Source organism: Drosophila simulans, chromosome X (genome assembly GCF_016746395.2).
Source record: "Drosophila simulans strain w501 chromosome X, Prin_Dsim_3.1, whole genome shotgun sequence".
Classification (NCBI taxonomy): domain Eukaryota; kingdom Metazoa; phylum Arthropoda; class Insecta; order Diptera; family Drosophilidae; genus Drosophila; species Drosophila simulans.
The window spans coordinates 5,319,689-5,339,926 of record NC_052525.2 but is presented as its reverse complement, the minus strand read 5'-3'; the positions used below and the strand labels follow the sequence as shown (position 1 = coordinate 5,339,926).

The window sequence follows — 20,238 nt, the reverse complement described above, 5'->3', positions numbered from 1 at the left end:
ATTAAATTCCCATGAAATCCTTTTAGTTTGTTCTTTGTAGCCAGCTTTCACTGTGGCATCGCAGACTGTTGCCATGCGTGTTTGCCGTATAATTATAATCGTATCATGCATATCTGCTTTATGGCGTCGATCCGCAGAAATTGCTGCCTTATCGCGCTTCTTCCAGAAACTGCGCCACTGTCCAACTCCGCGTAGTGCAGTGCCATGTCCATGTCCATCTCCATGCCCATGTCCGCATCCATGGAGGCGGCCGATCAGGGGGCGGTGTATTCCGCCAAGGACACACCGTTAAATGCGCACAATTGCCGGCGGGGCAGAAAAACAAACCAAGAAAAAAAAAAAACCGAAGGGGAGTAAATTGTTGAAAATTATCACATACTAAAGACGCCGCGAGGATGCGGCGCAGACAGTGGACGCTCCTTCTGCATCCGCTCCTGCTCCTGCTCCTCCAAGCCCCCACTTCCCCGCTTTCCCCCCGCCGAGCACGAAACAAATCACATTATTAGCCGCCGTCGTTGTTGCACGTTATTTTTAAAATTTTTCGTTTCGTTCGGCCCCCGTTTGATTTTAGGCGCCAAGCCGATGTCGCCGGCGTTTGGCTGCAAATTGCGGCGACACGTCTGGAGCGTGGCAGCAACATTCAGCAGTACACTGGGCGAAAAGAGGGGTGCCTTTGTACACCAAATGTGTATTTGAATGGAGTTATTTCAATACTTGTACAAATTGTAACTTATTGTTCATCAATAAGAATACTGGACTATAAAGTAGTAATAGTATTGCTCATCTGTTGTTAAGATATCAAAACATCAAGCCATCGCATTGAACAACTACTTTGTTTCTTTCAGTGCACACACTCACACACACGAGCCGCAGATAAGGCAACGAAAAAAGCGTCGAGGGAGAGCGAGTGAGATGGCGATAGAGATACAAGATAAGAGAGACAGCCAACAGACGCCAGACAACAAAAACAACTGCAACAACAACGTCGCCGGCGAAGACGCAGCATCGCATCTACACTGGAAGAAACTACGGCATGTAAGTCAATAGCAACTGCAAACTAATAGCGTATGAAATACATTCGCATCTGTTAGATACTTTTGTAAATCGTAGTTTCTCAAGATAAATAACTAGTGCACCGTAGAAAGTGCGTGATTTTTTTCAGTGTATCGTCGGCGCTGCCGCTGCGATGCCAACAGATATCAAGCACGTCTCAATCTCAATCATTCAGGGCCGGGCTCCGGGAAAGGTTTACGTTTACGTTTCTGCCGCTGCCGCTCAATTAACAATGAAAAGTCGGTCTGGTACGTCATAATATATTTTTATCTGATTACCTGGCTGCGGTGAACACTAGAGGTGGACCCAAAATGTATTAGATCGAATGTAATATGATGTGTAATAATGCGAATGAGCAGTGCAGTTAGCTATCACACTCAGTTTATATGACTGCACTTGCACAAAATTAAGTTTCTAAAGTTTGTACCTAACTTATGACCCACAAACTCAAAACTATCGCATCGTGAGATCCTCGGGCCGTGTCACGCTCTCATCACCAGGAGCCTGAATGGCAGACAGTGGCGCCGGTCGCCAGGGACCAAATGGGAGCCAGGTCCCAGAGATCCCAGCGATCCAACAAAATCGTGCGTTAGTCGTCCGTCTCGACACACACACACACACTCGCACACAACGCGGCACTCAGATACTGTATCTTCGTATCTTTGTATCTGCGGCTAGGCGACTTCAAGCGACTGGAACAACATCATTGCTCGTCTGTCCGTCATCCGTGCTGTTGGCATTGTTTCCCCTGCTTGTGTTTGTAGTTGTTGATGTTTTTGTTGCTTGTGGTCTATGTATGTAATTTTTCGCGTGACTCCCATGTCAAGATTTGATCTCTAGCAAATCTCACTGCTCTGCTGGCGTCAGTCTCCAAGTCTCCAGGTCTCCAGTCTCATCAAGGCGCCGCCACCCGTGTCCCGGCTTAAAAGCTTCATTACTATGGGAATTACGCAAATAAATTGTAAAAACTCGACCCCGGATTGAAAAAGTCTCAAGAAAGAGTCACACCAAATATTATTAAAAAACTCAACTTTTGAACAAATTGTTGGTGCTTTGAATCTTAAATTGAGGGAATTGTTGGCTTTATTACTTATAATGAGTTACCCACTATCAAAATAATAACAATAAGAGTAGCATATTCATATGCCATTGCATATAATTCAATAAAAGCTAAGATATTTTCTGGATCTTCGGTTTCTTGGTCAATTTGACTGTAGGTGCGATGCAACTTCCGAATTCAAATGACCACTTATCGATAAGAGTTGGCGCGAATGGCGATCGAAAGGCGATAGCAAAACAGCTGGCTTTCCGCACCTGTCCAATATCGATAGTCAACAAAATCCAGATGTGAGAGAACATTTTGTGTTGTTTTGGCCAACAAAGTGGGCCCTGCTTCTAACTGCTTTTGCCATTCGGACGCGGGGGCATCTTGAGCCTGCTTGGAGGAGCCCGACCAACGCGGTCAGATGGCGCGCAATGTGCTCGAGAGCAGCCTGCTGGGCGCCGGCTTCAGCATCATCTTTCAGGTGAGCCCAGCGCACTGGGAATCTATTTTGTGTCTGTGCCCAGTGCCTCGGAATTGTATTACTCATCCGCACCGCTGTCGCGATCTTATCGCCCCGCAGATACTGTGCCGCATCCTCACTTTCGGCATCAACGCGTACATCGTGCGACATGTGGGCCGCGAGGTGTTGGGCATCATGAATGTCCGCCTGCTGCTTCTGGAGAGCACCCTGCTCTTCCTCTCCCGCGAGGCCATCAACCGGGCGGCCCTGAGCGCCAATGCCCAGCAGGGCGATCGCTGCTCCTGGGCGCAGCTGATAAACCAGATGTGGCTCACGTAAGTAATTCGCACCAGCTCCTGCCAGTGCATCAAGAAGGATAACTTCAAGGTGTCCTGCCTGACATCCTGCGAGAGCATGAGCTTTCCTACATAATAACACCTTTCCCGATTTACTTCAGGGTTCCCATTTGCGCTGTTTTGTGTGCTCCTTGTCTATACATTTGGCTAAACTGGCTGTCGGCGGTGGATGCCATCTACGCCTCGCAATATGAGTTCGCCTGCTATGCCGTGGCCTTTTCCTGCGTCCTGGAATTGATGGCCGAGTCCGCGGTGTTTGTCGCCCAGGTCTTTTGCTTTGTCAAGCTTAAGATCCTGCTGAATACGCTGCACATCCTGGTGCGCTCGGCCATCTTCCTGTGGATTGTCACCGGTGATCGCAGTGCAGCAATCAATGCCTTTGCGATTGCCCAACTCTCCAGTGCAGTGACCATTGTCCTGGGCCAGTATGGCTTCTTCTACTTCTATTTGAAAGGCTTCAAGGATTTCGTGACACAGCAGGCGAAAAAGAAGCCAGTGGCTCCAAAGGCCTGGCAGGTCTCGCTGTACGAGCACATGGACGACTTCCCCTTCAAGCAGCTGAGCGACTTCCTGCCCGGCGTGATGTTCAATCCGAACGGAAAGCATTTCAACCGGGAACTGCAAACGCTCACCCTGAGCTTCGTGAAGCAGGGCGTGCTAAAGCAAATCCTCACCGAGGGCGAGAAGTACGTGATGTCCGTGTCGCCGGTGCTGAGCTTCGGGGAGCAGGCCACCTACGATGTGGTCAACAATCTGGGCAGCATGGCGGCCCGCTTTATCTTCCGGCCCATCGAGGACAGTTCGTACTTTTACTTCACGCAGACGCTATCCCGGGACATCAAGCTGGCCAAGCAGCCGCAGGAGCGCGTTCGCCAGGCGAGCAGTGTCCTGAATAATCTGCTCTTGGGCGTGAGCTCCATTGGCCTGATTGCCTTCACCTTTGGACAGAGCTACTCGTACCCAGTGCTGCTGCTTTACGGCGGTCCTGATTTCGTGGCCGGCGGATTGCCGCAGAGCCTCTTGCAGTGGCACTGCCTGGCGATCTATCTGCTGGCCGTGAATGGGATCAGCGAGGGATATATGTTCGCTACGAACACAAGTCGAGACATCGACAAGTACAACTATCTGATGGCCATCTTTTCGATCAGCTTCCTGGTGCTGTCCTACATTTTGACAGGGATCTTTGGCCCGGTGGGCTTCATCTTCGCCAACTGCATTAATATGCTGAGCAGGATTCTGTACAGCACCTACTACATCAGGCATCAGTATCGGCCCCTGTCGCTGGATCCGCTGCTGGGCCTCTGGCCGGGAAAACTCTTTGGATGCACGCTCTTCCTGGCCGGCATCGTTTGTTATTGGGTGAGTCTTGGATGGTGTTTCTCCTTGCGAGTGCGATGTAAAATGAATTTCTCTTGCTACTTCTTCCTGCAGTACCAAAGTTCTGACCTTGCCACACATCTGGGCGTGGGTGTCCTGGCTGGGCTCGCCTGCCTTCTGTCCTGGGCGCTGGCTCATCGGGATCTGGTGCGACTGGCCTGGCGCTATGGTCGTCGCATCAAGATCGAATAGGGGCCATGCTGTTGGGATTGTTATCCTCGCTTCCCTCGCACCGGTGAACCGCAATGAAACGCACAGTTTGAGTAATAATGGCATATTTATACATAGTTGACATTTGTAAATTAATTCCAAATTTAAGTTATGTACTTATTGAGTGTTTGTAGAGCCTTGATTGCTTATTTAACCTTAAGACATGCATTAAAAGACAACGATTACTGTTTACATATGAAATTTTTATTTACAAGAAGTTAGCAAAGTGTGGTCAACTAAGTAATTGCACTTCACCCCGCCCAGGAATATCAAAACTCTCAAAAACTTTGACAAAAAATACATTTTTTAGTCCAAAAAAAAAAGTGTAATATAATATATATATATATATCTTGGCCGGTTCATAAGTAAAACAATTCAAAGCGCCTATTCATTTGTTGTAAATAAAAATAATAATAATAGTGCTATACAAATATTACTTCGTACTACATAATAATAATAATAATGTCACTGAATTGAGTAGCTAAATTTGTTAGATGTGGGCTTCTGTTTTGTTCTGTTTCTTGAATCCTTGAATGGCATCCTGATCGCACCGCGCTCAGTAGTTGTTGTTCACGGGTCCATCGAACGGGCCCATGCTCTCCCCGAAGTCCTGCATCTCCTCCTCCATGGGATCGTCCAGCTCGTCGCCCAGTTCGCCCTTCGACTCCGGGCACTTTCTACAGCGGCTCTCGTTCACGCCGTAGTTGATGCAGGTGGATCCCACGCACTCGCAGCAACCGTCGTGGAACCATCTATCAAGTAGAGTATATCTGTTATTACACATCAACTGTATTATGCATGGAAGATCATGTTCCCAACCTCGTACTGCTGGCGCCTGTTGTTTGGCAGCTGGTGCGGCACTTGTTCCACGACACGCACTGATCCAGATATATAACCGTGCAGTTTACGGTCACAATGTTGTCGCGCTCCTGAATCGCTTCGTCCAGGTTCTTATCGTTGGTTCCTGGACGACAAGGCAAATGGTTAGAGGGTTGGTGAACTCAATCTCTCGTTTAGCACTCACTCAAGAAGTAATGACCGTCCTTCTCCAGCTTCGGACCCTTCAAGTACTTGTCGAAATCCACTTGAAACGTGAACACGTTCCAGTTGTACCCGAAACTGTCGCCCTCATCCGGAGTGGCCACGGCGTTGAAGAGCTCCGGCACTCCATCGAAGTCCTCCACGTGGGACTTCTTGGACAGAGAGTTGCGGGTGTCGTTGGGCTTCGGACAGAGTTCTGGAAAAATGAGGTAATGTTAATGTTAAGTGCTAGTAATTTTTGAATATCATATTAAAACGTAAAATATTTGCGAAAGGAAATGGCAGTCTGTCTTCACGATGCGCATTCCTTTCTAATATTAACGACTTTTTTTTTAAACGCATTTATTTTGCATCTGATAATTAAAATGATCTATTTGTATTTCTCGAAAAAAGACATGCTTTTCCTATTCCGATCTCGTGTGCATATTTGTTTTCATCGTCATGCTCGATTTGTTTATAAACAACATCATGTGGGCCAAACGTAAATTGCATTTCCCGAAAACCCCATCGGAATGATTACAGGCTATTATTTATTTACTTATTTACAGCGTCAATAAACTTTTCTTGGACCACTACTAAAATGGATAATGAAATGACAGAGAAACTGCTAAATTAAAAGGTTGTTTGATGATTATAATAACTTGGAAACTAAGTATTAATTAATATAAAAATCTAAGTTTGCGATTTATCTAATTCTTGAATTAAGACAATTCTATGGCAGTAAGAAACTGAAGATTTGTTTCGATCTGAGGGACCTAAACTTGTTCCATTAAGCGGCTTAGAATTGCGACCCCTTGGCCCATGTAAGGGTTAAGGCTAGGCCCGATCGTCAGCTCAAGTCCGTTATCGATAACTAGTTAGCACATCGCAAGCTCCCCCCGCACACTCACACACACTCACGCACATGCACATACGCACAGCAACAAAAACAAAGCGATGGCCATCACATCATCAGTGGTGATAAAATCTATATGTATGCGTGTGCACAACCACCCACTGTCCACCGCCAAACGCCCACCACCCACCGCCCACTGACCGAGGATCGGGCGACCTTCCTTACCCACACAGCTGCAGCACTCCTCGTAGTTCTTGCCCAGGCACTTGAGGCACTCCTTGCAGCAGGAGCAGTTCTTCAGCTCGCACTTGCAGCTCTGGGTGAGCATGCACTTGGAGACGATCGAGGCGCAGACGACCTCGTTGCAGGACTCCACGGTGCCGTAGAAGCAGACGATGGCCAATAGCACGATGGTGCCCACTGTGAGCGAGCGCCAAATTTCCATGATCGGCGATGGCTGTGTATGCGTGTGCGCGTGTGTGTGTGTAGGGATTGGAATGCGCTCTTTCCCGCAGTTAAGTGTTTGAGTGTGTGCGCGGGTGCAATTACAACAAAACAACAATTACAGGCACACAAGCACACGCAGATTGGGCATTTGATTTGACTTGACTTGACTCGATTTGCTCGCCTTTTTGCACCACTATTAATTTATATATATATACATATATAAATTATCGCTATGCGATTCCGGACGGATCAAAACAACAACAAGCGACACCACAACGAACACTAAACAGCAACAACTAGCGAGCGGATCGAACTGTGCGCTGCGGCACCGACGTTGACGGCGGCAGAGGAGCGACTGCGCGGCGACAATGTCTCTCTCTCGCCTTGTTTTTGTTATTGCTAGGGCACAAACTGTCTTTTCTGCTTCTTACCCACACCTGAAACAACAACAATAGAGCCAGGCTAGACACAAACATGCACACACATGCGCACGCACACGCGAATTAAGCGCACACACACGCTCAGAAAGCAGGCTGGCTCACACGCACACACCAACACTTACGAGCCAGCTTAGAAATTCGAATGAATGATGCTGACGCCGGCGCCGCTGCCTTTTGTTGACAATTCCGGTATCCGAATCAAATAACTTCGTCTGAATCTGGAGGATCGGTTTGGATCAGATCGGTGGATCAGAGCGCACGCGTACGCCAACTGAATGATCAACTAGCCAAAGCAACAACACGATTCGGCTCGATACATAGGTGTTTATGTGCAAGTGTGTGGCGATCGAGAGATTGGAGATGAGCGCAACTGCGACAGTAGTGAACGGCTCCCAAAGAGTCACGACTAGAAATCACGAGATTCTGATCAAGCCAAATTACTCGTTTTTTGCATAATACTTATTCGAATCGAGCAAAGAACTTTAGTCTATCCATTAAATGCTGTTCTTTTGTTTAATTAAACCAATTTAAAAGCTATTTTAGTAATTCGTTTAAATATTCTTTTGTAATTAGAGCTGTGGACCATGAGAAATTCTATTCATTTTGTAGGAAGTTTTCGTAAACTATTGTTTCAAAGAAATTAAAGAAAGCATAAGCTAGTGTGATACAATTAAATGTTACTGTGTAGCTCTGATCATTTTACACTAAATATGTTTATAATTTAAATATCTTATCATAGATAAGCAACTTAAAAGATACTTTTAATCATTGGCGGCTTGCACACCACTAGCAAGTACATACCCGATAAGCTATCGATAACTCGCGGAACTTTGCATCGCCTGATATCGAATGGATGATAACAAAACAAGACATAAACAGATATGAAAAACTAAAAGCGCAGGATGTTTATGTTCCGGAACTGCGCTGTTCTCTTGGTGATCGGCTCCATCTGCTGCTTCATCTACGGCCTGTTCCGTTTGCACGTCGAGGTGGAGCCCAATGCCTGCCGGATGACATACATGTTCGGCGAGCCCATGTTTGCGGTGAGTACGATTCGCTTATCCAAAAGATTAGCCCACCAATCGCTGATTATACTTGGTTTGCAGAAAGTGGGAGTTAAGGATGGCGACCAGTATCCAAACTACGCGCTGTACTATTACTACGAGGGACTGCGACAGCCGCTGGATCCGCTGAAGCGCCGGATGACGGGTGCTCCGGTTATCTTCGTGCCCGGCAACGCCGGCTCCTACAAACAGGTCCGTTCTCTAGCCTCTGTCGCGCTCCGCAAGGCAATGTCCAACGATGCGGGCATACATCTGGACTACTACACCATCGACTACGACGAGGAGTTGTCCGCTCTGTACGGTGGCTATCTGCCCCGCCAACAAAGCTATCTGAAGCTCTGCATTCGCACCATCTTGTCGATTTACGAGGGTCGCACGGAGCAGCCCTCCATCGTGTTGATTGGCCACTCCATGGGCGGCAAACTAGCGCAGTCGGTGCTAGTTGATCCGGCCATTGGCCAGTACATTAATACAATTATTAGCATATCTACGCCGCTGGATCAGCCGGTGCTCAATCTGGATACCCAACTGGAGGAGTTCTACGACCAAACGGACGCCGTGCTGAGCAAGCTTCGCACTGCCACAGTGCCCACGATGACCACAAATGTCTGCGACAGCCTGCACCAGCGACCGCCAAGTGTGCAGCGCATGGCAAGTCAGGACAGCTCGGCGCGGCTGGACAACGTGCTGCTTATTTCCACGGGCGGCGGCAATAGGGATCTGCTGGTGCGACCTGGGCTCACCAGCTCCCGGTTCAACGATCTGCATGCCATGGTAGCTAAATCATTGTTTGTTTGTCTGAACCCACATTTATTTTTATTCCTTTTATTCAGACATCAGCTATACCCAAAGTTAGTCTGAGCTGTGACCATCTGTCGGCCGTGTGGTGCTTGCAGTTCATGCAGGCCATCAATCGGTTTCTCTTTAGCGTGGCCTATGTCCGCGAGGATCGCTCATCGATCGCCTTTGGCACCAACAAGCAGCGCAACCTGCAGTCGGCATTGTCCACCTTTGTGGTAGGTTGCATTGTATCCTAAACACTATTAAATACTAATGATATACTTACAGAAGCCCCGAAGGCGTCAGCAGAATACTGTGCGATTCGGAGCTGCTGGAAATTGGCACGAGGAGCGGCGCCTGGTGATAAACAAGTACTTCACGAACGGTCTCAAGGGCACCTTCTTCGATTTGATTGGATTGCAGCGACAGGAGCGTTATCGAAAGGCGGCCATCGAGGCGTTGAATGTGGATGACGAGGACTGGTTGTTCGGATGCTCTGCAGAGGACCACAATAAGACGGAGCAGCTTTATTGGTAAGTAGACAGAGTAGTCTCTTAAGATAGCTTGTATAATCTATTTTTGTACAGCGAAAAGGCTACCTCCCTGATGCACCTCGTCCAGTGGCTGCCCAACGAAGATCGCGATCCACGCAGCATTGCTCTTCTCGATCTGCACAACCTGCGCAAGACCTATGTTCACTGGACCCATTTGCTCATCCGCCTACCGCCGAGCGCCAAGCGAATCGGCTACAACCTGGACATCTACGATCCTAAAGAGCGGGTGACGGACATCAAGATGCCTCGCTGGTACACAATGGCCAAGCTGCCATTGATAAACGAGACTCTCCAGGGCACACTGCACCATCGGCTGCGCATCTCCGAGATGGTGGATCCATACCAGAGCATTCGGGTGATTGTGGAGCCGCTGCAGTGCATCAATCCCGAGTATAGGGTAACTGCGAGAATATGCGTTCCCTGGGCAGCGGGTTTTGAACGTTTCCAAACACTCAAGTCAGTTTGATATAAGATTTTACGATTTGTGGTATTAAATTCTCATGTTTTATCCTTGCAGATCGTTTGATCAGAAGCCCCAATTGTATGTAAATGTGCCTACACTAGTGCCTAGGCATTATAACACCACGCTCAATCCTGTGACACTGGATCTATATCTGGATCCCACCTGCCGCTATCGAATCAGGTAACTTCCATCTCACACTTGTCGTGTAAACCCATCTCACTCTGATTTATGTGCTCTTCCAGCTATGAGTACTCCTATTCCTCGGCACTATCTCGGCTTGTTCTGGAATTCTACGGCTGGTTGCCGGCGCACCTGGTCTGCGTGCTGCTGATTGTGCTGAGAAAGCAAGTTGAGACCTTTTACGACGTGGGCACATTTCGTAGTCTGCGTCCTTATGTGGGTTACCTGCAGTACACGTCGCTCTATGTTGTCACAGGTTTGTTTGCACCATTCTATTTAGCCTTCCCATGTTAATCCAATTTCAATGCAATTTCAGCCTGTCGCCTCCTAAAGAAGCTCATCATCAGCAGCCGGGTGTTTCCGGAGCCAGAGCCATTGGACTACAGCATCAATGTGTCCATTGTTATCCACTGTGCGGCCATTGCCTTGTCCCTGCTGGCCACGCTGGGCACTTGGTTGGCTCTGACGCTCTATGGCAACGCCTTCTACCGCCTAGCCCTGCGGATAACACGCCTCTCCCAGGCGACCTCCAACGTGATGATCTCGATCATGACCCACTTGCCCATTACGTACGGTATCCTCACTATTGCCACGGCCATGGGCACTTGCAGCGGAGTGGGTCTTCTCCTGGCCTTTGTCTTCTACTTCCTGATGCTCTCGAATGCTTACAAGGATTATCTGGAGGACTTCCTATGGCAGAAGGCGGCTAATTTGGTGCGTGGAAAGCCCTCTGCAGTGGCGGCACAGGAAGATGCAACGGAGGAGCAGAATGAAGAACAGAAGGCGCTAAAGCAGGAGGATGAACAGAAGCAGCAGCAGCAGGAGGAGGAAGAGCCGGAGGCCTGTGTGGGTCTGCAGAACTTCTCCTTCCACGTCACACTGCTGCTGATGCTGCTCGTGCAACTGCTGCTCAATGCTCCCAGCAGTTTGGCTTGGCTGCGCAGTCGCCGGTAATTACAGTCTGACCATTTGAAGATAATCTTGAGCTGAATCTTCGCTCTGTTTTTGTTCTCCAGGCATGGCATTAACCTGCCGGATGCGAGCTTGTATCCCAGCATCGTGGTTTTGGCCTCACTGAGTTTGCTCCTGCAGCTGCGAGCTCCCCAGAAATGGTAATTGAAATATTATAATATAATATTATTATATAATCTTTAAATGCTAACTTTTGCAGTCAGGGATACTGGATGCTATCGATTGCATTCTACGTTCTGGCCGGCGTGGTTTTACTCTACTGCCAGGCGGCCATATACAGGCTGACCTATGTGATTGCCGGCGCCTTCGCCCTGCTGTCTGCCCACCAAAGTCTCTGGATCCTGTGGCGTCGTGTGTCCCAAGTCTAGTTTCATTTATGTTCTCCATGTGTTAATTTGTTATTTATTGCTGCGTTAGTTAATTCACTTCGTTTAGAGAGTGTCGCTTATGTAAACCAAGCAAATAGCGAGGCAAATAAGCCCAGATCTGGATCTCCGCCAGCGGGAAGTCCAAACTGAGCTCGTCTGGGCGTTGATCTCGATTTGCCCCGATCGCACGTTATATGTATTAATTGTTTTTACGCCTGGCTCGTTGGCTCGATAGCTCGCCATCTCGGGTGGCAGGCACGTCGTTCTCCATTTGAGGGAAATGTGTGAAAATTTTAATGCCCATTAGCAGCAGCGCCAGTCGAGCACACTCGCCAGTCACATGGTGGTTTTCTTTTAGCCAAAGACCTTAGATTTTAGTCCCTCCGAAATAATTTACTTAATATTGCATTGTTTTTTGCTTTGAGATTAGTTAAATCCTTAGTAATTGGGCCTCTGCCAGCGAAGACAATATAAATTCGTATTAATCCTTCTAACAAATGGATCAACAACCTAATGTAGCTGCCATATGACACAAACCGACTTTCATCCCAAACTGTTTAAATGTAGATGGTTTCCAAGTGTTTTTCATTTAGTTAGTCCCTTGTTTTACCATTAAAATACAATTTTATACATTTGTAACTTCCAAAACACGAGCGTTTGCCAATTTGCTGACCAGTTTAGCTGGGCGTTGAATTGATAGTCGCCCACAAGGAGATCTCTAGCGCCCAACTGGATGCCGATTGAATCTGGATCTGGTTGCGGTCCATCAACACCATCAACTTAATGTCTTATTTGCGCGGCGTGGATATCTGGATCAGTCGGTGCATCATGTTCACAACCACACACCACGCAAACTGGGTGAGCCATTCCTTTCCGTCGGCCAGTCAACAGTGCCCACGGGAGTCGTTCGGAGCGGGCTGGTGTTCACTGGCCAAACACGATGTCCCGATAAGGATGTGGCCACCAGCTCATATGTACATGTATTCCATATATTCATAACGTATCGTTTATGGTGCCGACATCTGTCATCCAATGTGTGACGAAAGTGGGCAATATTCGTGCCACTTGTGATATAACCAAATGGCAGTTCGCCGAGCAAGGTACATATGTTAATGTCGGCAAAAAGTGGCCATTTCAATAGCGGCTTAAGTAGCTCCACCAAATCCTTAATGGAGCCAAACAGTTGCCAAAGTCAGTTAACAACTTTTTGATGGTTGTGCAACATTAAGCGTATGGATCGTATCATAATTTGTGCGTGCTCTTTAATTAGCTTAACTATCTGTTGATATTGCACAGCTCGCAGTTGAAACGGGTTAATAATAATAAATCAGGCTTATAAACAATTATCATCCGTGGCTTAAAGGCGGCTTAAAAATGTCTTAAACTTCCAAACAAATTAAAGATAGCACCCCAAAATCAAATGCCATGTAAAATATATAGTTTGTTAAAATATTTTATTGGTATAATCAAAAAAAAAAAAACATACATACGACTTGTTAACTGGCCATGGCATTCTATATTCTATATGCACAGGCACTATATATACTATAACATATAACTTTGTACAGTTTAGCTTAGAGAGTAAGACTTGGCCTATTGCCAGTAGGCGGGCACCAGCTGGACGGGACCCTGGACACTGGCCATTTGGTAGTGAGGCGGTGCCATTACATTGACGCTGCAAGGAGAAGTGGAATCATTAGATAGAACTGGCACTGGATGCGGACTGGGAATCAGTGCACACTTACCGCATGGGCTCCGTATCGCGATAGTAACGCGGCCTGGGCGCCACATAGTTGTTGGAGGTGAAGCTGCGCGGATTGGCCACCGGAAAGCGTATGGCGGGCTGCTGGACATTGGACGCACGACCTCCGATCCTGGCGCGGGCTCGGGGGCGTGCCACTCCGGAACGTGCCGCTGCTGCTGCTCCGGCGGCCGCCGCTCCACCTCCGCCTCCTCCGGCTGCTACAGCTCCGCCAGCTGCTACTGCACCGCCGCCGAGTGTGTTCAAGGCAATGCCACCGCCCAGACCCAGGCCGCCCAGATTCAGAGGACCCAGGCCGCCGGGCGCTGCTCCGAGCGCTGGCTGTTGCCACATGGCCGCTAGCTGAATGGGCACCAGGGCGGGCAGGGAGACGGTGACGGGAACGCCGGGTGGTGGACCAGCTGGCGCCTCTGGTGCCGGTGCCGGTGCCTCGGGCTCCGGTTCGTCCTCATCCTCTGGCGGCGCTGGCGTTGTGGTCTCCGGCTCGGGTTCGGGCTCCTCGGGCTCTGGCTCCGGCGCCGGAGTCGTCGGCTTGGCCACATCCTTCCAGGCGGCCAGCAGGGCCAGCAGCTCGTCCTTGGTCACGTGCGGACTGTGCGATGGCGGCAGCGGGCTGAACTCGAAGCTGGGACTGTTCCAGCCGTGACTGAGGCCACCGCTACTCCAACCGGGCGGCGGACCGGGCCCAAAGAGCGATCTCTGCTGGCGGGGAATTGGTCCAGAGATCGGGCCCGGTACGAACTGGGCGTTGGCCAGCTGATCGATCAGCAGGACCACAAGGATCCCGAGGCTAAGGCTACTCTGATATCTGGCCATTGTGACTTAACTGGAGCTGCTGTGCGCGATTTGTGTCTGCGAAGTTAAACGATAGCGGGGCTTATATACTCCCATCGCAGATCTGATCCCCGAACTCCGCTCGTGAATTGGGTTAACAATTGGCTGCAACCGGACTAGATCGGCTGGACATGGACATGGACCTGGGCCCGCTGACCGGAAGCGTCATGGACGCCTCAAGAGCTGCGAAGCTGCAGAGCTGCAGAGCCGAGGAGCAATCGGCATTGGCATTTGGCCAACTGGTTCACATCGAATCCAATCGCTGTGCACGCATTTCGGTGTGCCTAGGAAGCGTGCGCCATTTATGGCCAGCAATTGCATCACATACTTATACTGGATTACCAAAGTAAATGGTCCGCAAATGAAAATGAAAACGAAAATGAAAAGTGGAAAGCGGGCAGATGGATGGATGATGGCTGGCTGGATGGAAACTGGTTCCAGCATGGACTCCTCGCAGCTGTGTAGCATAGTGTTTTAATTGCCATTAACTGTGCCAATGTGCGGGTAAATAACATATTATGTGTAACCCCCAATCGATGTAATTAACTATTCAAAGGACTCTGCTGTTGCTCATGAATATGCATGGCAACGCGGCGTATGAGTGACATGAGATAATCCACCAGGAAAAGTGTGCCAACTGATTGTGAATGAGGTAGTGCAGCATGCAGTCTGTTAATTTGCACAATCTATAGATTGATATATACATATAATGATATATATTTGGAGCGTCTAAACAAGATTGGAGGGCGAGCAGTCCCAGGACTTTTTATCCTCGTGAAACTGAATGAGCACCAGTTCATAGGTGGCCACCGTGCCCGCCATCTAAAAGATACATATGTAGCACACATGGCAATCCCAAGATTAGCGCTCAGAGAGATTATCTCACCGCCAGGAAGAGCTTCCTGGTGACATTGAAGAACTTGAGGCCCGTAAGCGCCACCTGATCGCTGGCCAGTTCGGCGGCGAAGCGGAAGACCTCCGGATGATATCCGTTGAGCGGCACAAGGCGCAGCAGACGCAGTGGTTCCCTGGCCTGGTCATTGATCGCCGACACGAAGAGGAGCACCGCCGTGGATCTGCTGAGCAGGAACAGCAGCGAGAAGTAGAAGTAGACGGCGTGGGCGGAGGAGGGCATGGTGCTGGTTAGCGGGAACAGAATCATTTCAAGCTGTGCCTTCGTCTGCATAACTCACTTGATGCTCTTGAGGAGCTGCAGGCAGATGAAGTACAGATTGCTGCCGAAGGATATCAGCATTATACCGGACACGGCGTCGTCCACCTCCCGTATGAGCTCCACTATGGAGCGGTAAAGAGTGCGTGACCACGTCCAGTAGGCTTCCGGCATGGGCTACGGAATGTGCATCCTCGATCATGATGGATGTGTGTTAGGAAACTAGTTAGCCCCCACCTGTCGCACCTGCTGCTCCAAGCTGCGGTTCAGCCTGGCCAGCATCTCGCTGAGACCCATGCCCAGCATCATCAGGAATATGTCCATGTAGCTCCAGCCGAAGGTGAGCAGCACGTTCTGGATCTTGCCCAGCCAGGCCAGCCAGTTGGAGTAGGGGAACACCTCGAACAATTGGGCGCTGGTGCCATGCAAATAGGATTCCACGGGATCCCTTCTTCGTGGGCAGAAGTCGTAGTACACCACCGAAATGATGCTCAGCAGGTGCTCCACTGGAAAAAAGGCATGCGATTATACTCAGCACAATCCAAAGCCAAACGTATTGGTGACCCAACTCAGTGAAACCGCCAGCAGCACGAAGGCCACCATTTTGAGGCGACGGGCAGGACGTGCCCGTTGCAGGCAGCAGGAGTAGCCGGGTAGCCGCCGCTCCACCGCCGCCCAGTGGCGCATCAATCCGGGCCAGAGTTGGGCCAGGTTCAGGAACTGCCAGGAGGCGATCAGGATGCTCACGTGAAAAACGATGGGCTCTAAATGGTAATTAACTTATGCAATTGCTACATTGCCCCACTGCATCATTAAATCTCACCTACACTGCGCACATCCAGCACACTGTGGGCCACCCGGCGGATGCTGAAGGCCAGATCCACCGACGTGGAGCAGAGGTACAAGGAGCTGTACCAGAAACGCCAGCTGCGCCGGCTGAAGCTTAGTCCCCTGTACGTTGGAGCACCAATTCCGCTCACGGGCATCAGGCAAAAGCACTGGGCCACCGCCAAAACGGGAGCAACTGCCTCATGGAAGGAGCCATCGTGCAGGAAGTTGTTACGCGTTCCTCGCACCTGGCTTTCTGGATTGTAGAAGGTAATTAAGATGAACATACTCATACTGGGATTCTATAGCATTGGATCACCTCGAATTTGATCCAAGCCGCTTTTAAGATTTTTCAACCAGATCTTGCCCTGAATTTTCAGATGCCGAACAGACCGATTGCACCGATTTCGCTCTTTTAGCTGTCGCATTGTGTGCAAGTTCTAAATCCTGACTGGCTAAGGAAAAAATGCAGCAGGATATGATAGAAGTCCACCTGTTTGTTATCAACTAATGGCCAGTGATGAGGAATAAAACAGGTCAGTTGTATGATATTTTAAAATACCATTTATGAACATCTTTTTGACGTGCTTCTGGTTTTTTAGAGTTTAAAAGAGTGTTTTTCGTGGATCATATTAACTTAATACGTTCTGTTAAAATATTTGTTACTTTTGGCATCACTTGTAACGAGTATTTAATTAGCGCGACCTTGAAACTCAATGGCTCCACAACATGCAAATTGACAGCACACTCCATCAGTTATGAACTTGGCACTACTACTGGGAAAAGTTATAAATGATTGCTTAGTCAAAAGAAACTATGTGCAGCTGTCGCATGGCGCAAAATTGATTGCGCATAGATGACCTGCAAAAAAATGTCATCATCATAAAAATGTGGCATTAAAAACTAACTAAATTTATGAAAGTAAATAACAGCAACTGATTTAGAAGTATAGAACGAGAGTAAAAAAGCAAGAAATTATTTTCTTTTATGTCAAGGAAGCTAATTTGTAAGCTAATTTACAATTATCCTTTAAGCCCGGCTTAGAATTTCAAAAACCGATAGGCGCCTGCGCAGCGCGTCAATCGATAGAACGCCGATTTCTTAGATCAATAGAACAGTTTGCATCGAACTTGTTGCCAGACAACCAACCAACAACATGTTCGATCGCGCTCGGACTAAAAAAACTGTAGGCAGCCGCTCATTTCGTTTGTTGTTCTTGTTGCCGCTGTTGTTAATTGACGACAGTGAAAATACGACACTTTGCGCTCTGCGATCGGTTAGTTAAGTTGGCTTAGTTGGCCAAGCAGCGCTTCTGTTTCGATAACTCAGAAGTCGGAATTGTGAGAAGGCCAGAATCGGCTGGTTGTATTTATTTAGTTGCGTTTTTGTTTTTGTTACTGTGCTGCGCGGAGCGATTTAATGTCAAACCCAAAATGCAATTCGAAAGCATTTAAGAAACGCCAAACGAAGTATAAATTTATAATAAGCGGAAAACAGTGAAACGGGTTCGAGTTCGGGTGAGTTTGTTGTTGTTCTGTTATTATTTTCGTTTGTTTTTTGTGTGCGTGTGTGTGTGTTTCTCTTTCAAGACCAGAATCCAAATCCGGCCAAAAAAACGGCCTTACCTTTGTTAACAATTTGAGTTGCGCGTTTTTATTGTTGTTGCATTTGGTCCACACGCACACATAGTGAAGCGCAAACTGCACGAGCGTGTGTGTGTGTGTGTGTGTGTGTTTGTGCATTTGCAATGGAACGATAATGGAACGGCTGTTTCCACAATTGAAAATATCGCCATCCTTCTCGCTCACATCCCAAATCCCGAATTCCACCCTCTCACAAAACAAAAAAAAATCAGCGAAGAGGGGAGAAAGAAGTGGATGGGGAAAGAGGATGCGTCAAAATGCAAGCGGTACACCGAGAGAAATAGATCAACATTAGGCAGCCAATTAAGGATAATACCAAAATATTGCAATCTTAAATTCATATGCGGATGCTGTTGAATCATTTTAGATTTCAAATTGAAAATGTTTGGAATGTGAGTCTCATTTAAATTTGGAACAAATGAGTCATTTGTTTATTTGCCTAAAATGAGCCAGACTTTGGAAAAATAAATTAAAAATAGAAATGAAAGCCAGGCTTATTTTGTTGTTATTTAAACAGTTTGTTTGATACCGCCGCTTCCGATTTGCTTTCTCTCTCGCTCTTCCGCTGTCCAAACATTAGCTGCATGAATCATCATCTTCATCCCACTCCCCCTCCCCCTCCCCCTACTCCCTCCGCAACAGTTGGTAGCGACTCATTCAGCTCAAGTCTCTTGAAAACGACGAAAAGTAAAGAAAAACCCAGCTCCAAAACGATCCACGATACACATGTGCATTATCTACATATGCCCCGGGCTTATTCAGTATATATACTATATACATACATTCCCCCCATATCGGAAACTTATTTGGGCATTACACTGGTATTTAGCTTTCGATTAGTCAGCGAAATGCAACAGAAGCGAGAAATATTTCTCGCTCACCGACACAAAACTCAAAAGGAAGCTTATATCGAGCAATTCTGCTGATAAGACAGAGGTCCTAACTCAAAAAAACCCAGAACAGTGTTTCCAATAACTGTATGGTGATCTCAAATTTGCTTTACTGTATAGGTATTTTCAAAAACCCCATTTATAATAAATTTTACCCATCATAATGTTTAGCAAGATGACACATGAGATTAGGCCGATATAATTGATATCACGACCAAAACAATCGGGGCATTCACAACCTTATAAACTGGGCTAGATAAAAATCAGGAACCCTTTAAGAAAATACAAATGCGACGAGATTAGCCTTATTTGCATTCGACTTCCCGCCCGCTACATAAATACTTGATTGTAAATATTTGTTGATTGATTATTTATAAAGCTTCGTTCCGCCGCTGGTCTTGCCTTTTTTTTATTGTTTGGACGGTGGGAACCCGAGGCTGATAAGACTTGGATTTAAATATATACATAACGCATATCGTATCCCTTATGTGCTTAGCTGTGTGTACATATGTGTGTACATAATGTGCATACTTGTGAGGGGCGCGATCAGCGTGTTATCTCTGATATCTGTGCCATCATCATCGTTGCCAACTGTTGAGGGGCTTTGGAGCACACTCGCGGGCAGCACTTTAGTTCCCATGTCAGCTGGGGATTGAATGAATATGTCTAGTGAACTAGTTGTACCTCTTGAAATGCCCGCTTCTGTTTGGACACGCATTTATGGGCAGGGAATTAAATGAAACGGCATGGCGCATGGTGCTCATTTTGGACGGGATGCTCCGGGATGCATATTCAGATTTCCATTTCCAGTTGCGGGCCCGATGCTCCCCCTCCTATTCGGAAACGAACTGAACTGAAAAGAACTGAAACAACTCACATAGAGTTGGAAAACAAACACACATGTTGATCATGCATGAAAGCGGACCGCTGCCCCGCCCCCATCCCGTGAACTCCCCATATTTGGATGGTTGGACGACGCATGATGAGGGGTTCCCAATCCTAAGCCCACTGCCGTTCCCAGAAGCATGGCACCACCACGCACCGGAAACAGCGTTAAATGCGTAACAAGGCGCTTTTCAATTTAACCGATCCAAATAAAAGAATTAAATAAATGGAATTGTGTGCACATGCAAAGCGGTTGGGCAGCAGGCGTTATCAGTCCACGAAAACGCATGACGAACGGCCGGCTTAATTGAAATTGTCATTGATTCAATACGCAACATGCAGAGAGCATATCATTATGGTCTTGTTGGGCTCGTTCTTCGTTTCACTGGAAAAAGCGAAACTGAATCCATTTGATTGCGTTTGTGTGGCAAGAGCACCACATTGCCATCCATCGCGTTCGCTTATCAACGGGCGAAGAAAGGAAAATGTACATTTAATTGGTCGTAAAAAAGTGCATTTGTAAATGGTAAAGTCGCTGATAGCTTCTGGCCGCTTGTTCTGCAATGATAACAACAGTGTA

General features: G+C 47.8%; 5 protein-coding genes across 5 annotated transcripts; 2 read left to right on the top strand and 3 right to left on the bottom strand.

Moving 5' to 3' along the window:
- Nucleotides 1-2,368: 2,368 nt before the first annotated feature.
- Nucleotides 2,369-4,693, top strand: LOC6725191 (protein RFT1 homolog). Its single transcript, XM_002106179.4, has 4 exons — nt 2,369-2,579; nt 2,679-2,893; nt 3,016-4,273; nt 4,346-4,693. Exons 1-4 carry the CDS (start codon nt 2,520-2,522, stop codon nt 4,481-4,483), a joined length of 1,671 nt encoding a protein of 556 aa, XP_002106215.1. The 5' UTR covers nt 2,369-2,519; the 3' UTR covers nt 4,484-4,693.
- Nucleotides 4,684-7,607, bottom strand: LOC6725190 (protein twisted gastrulation). Its single transcript, XM_002106178.4, has 4 exons — nt 6,603-7,607; nt 5,526-5,738; nt 5,321-5,465; nt 4,684-5,253 (listed from the first exon to the last, which is right to left on the bottom strand). Exons 1-4 carry the CDS (start codon nt 6,820-6,822, stop codon nt 5,058-5,060), a joined length of 774 nt encoding a protein of 257 aa, XP_002106214.1. The 5' UTR covers nt 6,823-7,607; the 3' UTR covers nt 4,684-5,057.
- A 464-nt stretch (nt 7,608-8,071) lies between these two features.
- LOC6725189 (GPI inositol-deacylase) lies at nt 8,072-12,293 on the top strand. The gene is made up of 10 exons (XM_002106177.4): nt 8,072-8,307; nt 8,371-9,102; nt 9,162-9,344; nt 9,397-9,641; nt 9,696-10,118; nt 10,180-10,305; nt 10,368-10,561; nt 10,622-11,255; nt 11,322-11,417; nt 11,477-12,293. Exons 1-10 carry the CDS (start codon nt 8,167-8,169, stop codon nt 11,643-11,645), a joined length of 2,943 nt encoding a protein of 980 aa, XP_002106213.2. The 5' UTR covers nt 8,072-8,166; the 3' UTR covers nt 11,646-12,293.
- A 787-nt stretch (nt 12,294-13,080) lies between these two features.
- Nucleotides 13,081-14,272, bottom strand: LOC6725188 (translation initiation factor IF-2). The gene is made up of 2 exons (XM_002106176.4): nt 13,391-14,272; nt 13,081-13,320 (listed from the first exon to the last, which is right to left on the bottom strand). Exons 1-2 carry the CDS (start codon nt 14,221-14,223, stop codon nt 13,239-13,241), a joined length of 915 nt encoding a protein of 304 aa, XP_002106212.2. The 5' UTR covers nt 14,224-14,272; the 3' UTR covers nt 13,081-13,238.
- A 149-nt stretch (nt 14,273-14,421) lies between these two features.
- On the bottom strand, nt 14,422-18,074 carry LOC6725187 (gustatory receptor 5a for trehalose). Its single transcript, XM_016173479.2, has 8 exons — nt 17,866-18,074; nt 16,560-17,101; nt 16,236-16,496; nt 15,982-16,176; nt 15,650-15,918; nt 15,435-15,589; nt 15,128-15,380; nt 14,422-15,063 (listed from the first exon to the last, which is right to left on the bottom strand). Exons 2-8 carry the CDS (start codon nt 16,666-16,668, stop codon nt 14,971-14,973), a joined length of 1,335 nt encoding a protein of 444 aa, XP_016038216.1. The 5' UTR covers nt 16,669-17,101; nt 17,866-18,074; the 3' UTR covers nt 14,422-14,970.
- Nucleotides 18,075-20,238: the final 2,164 nt, after the last annotated feature.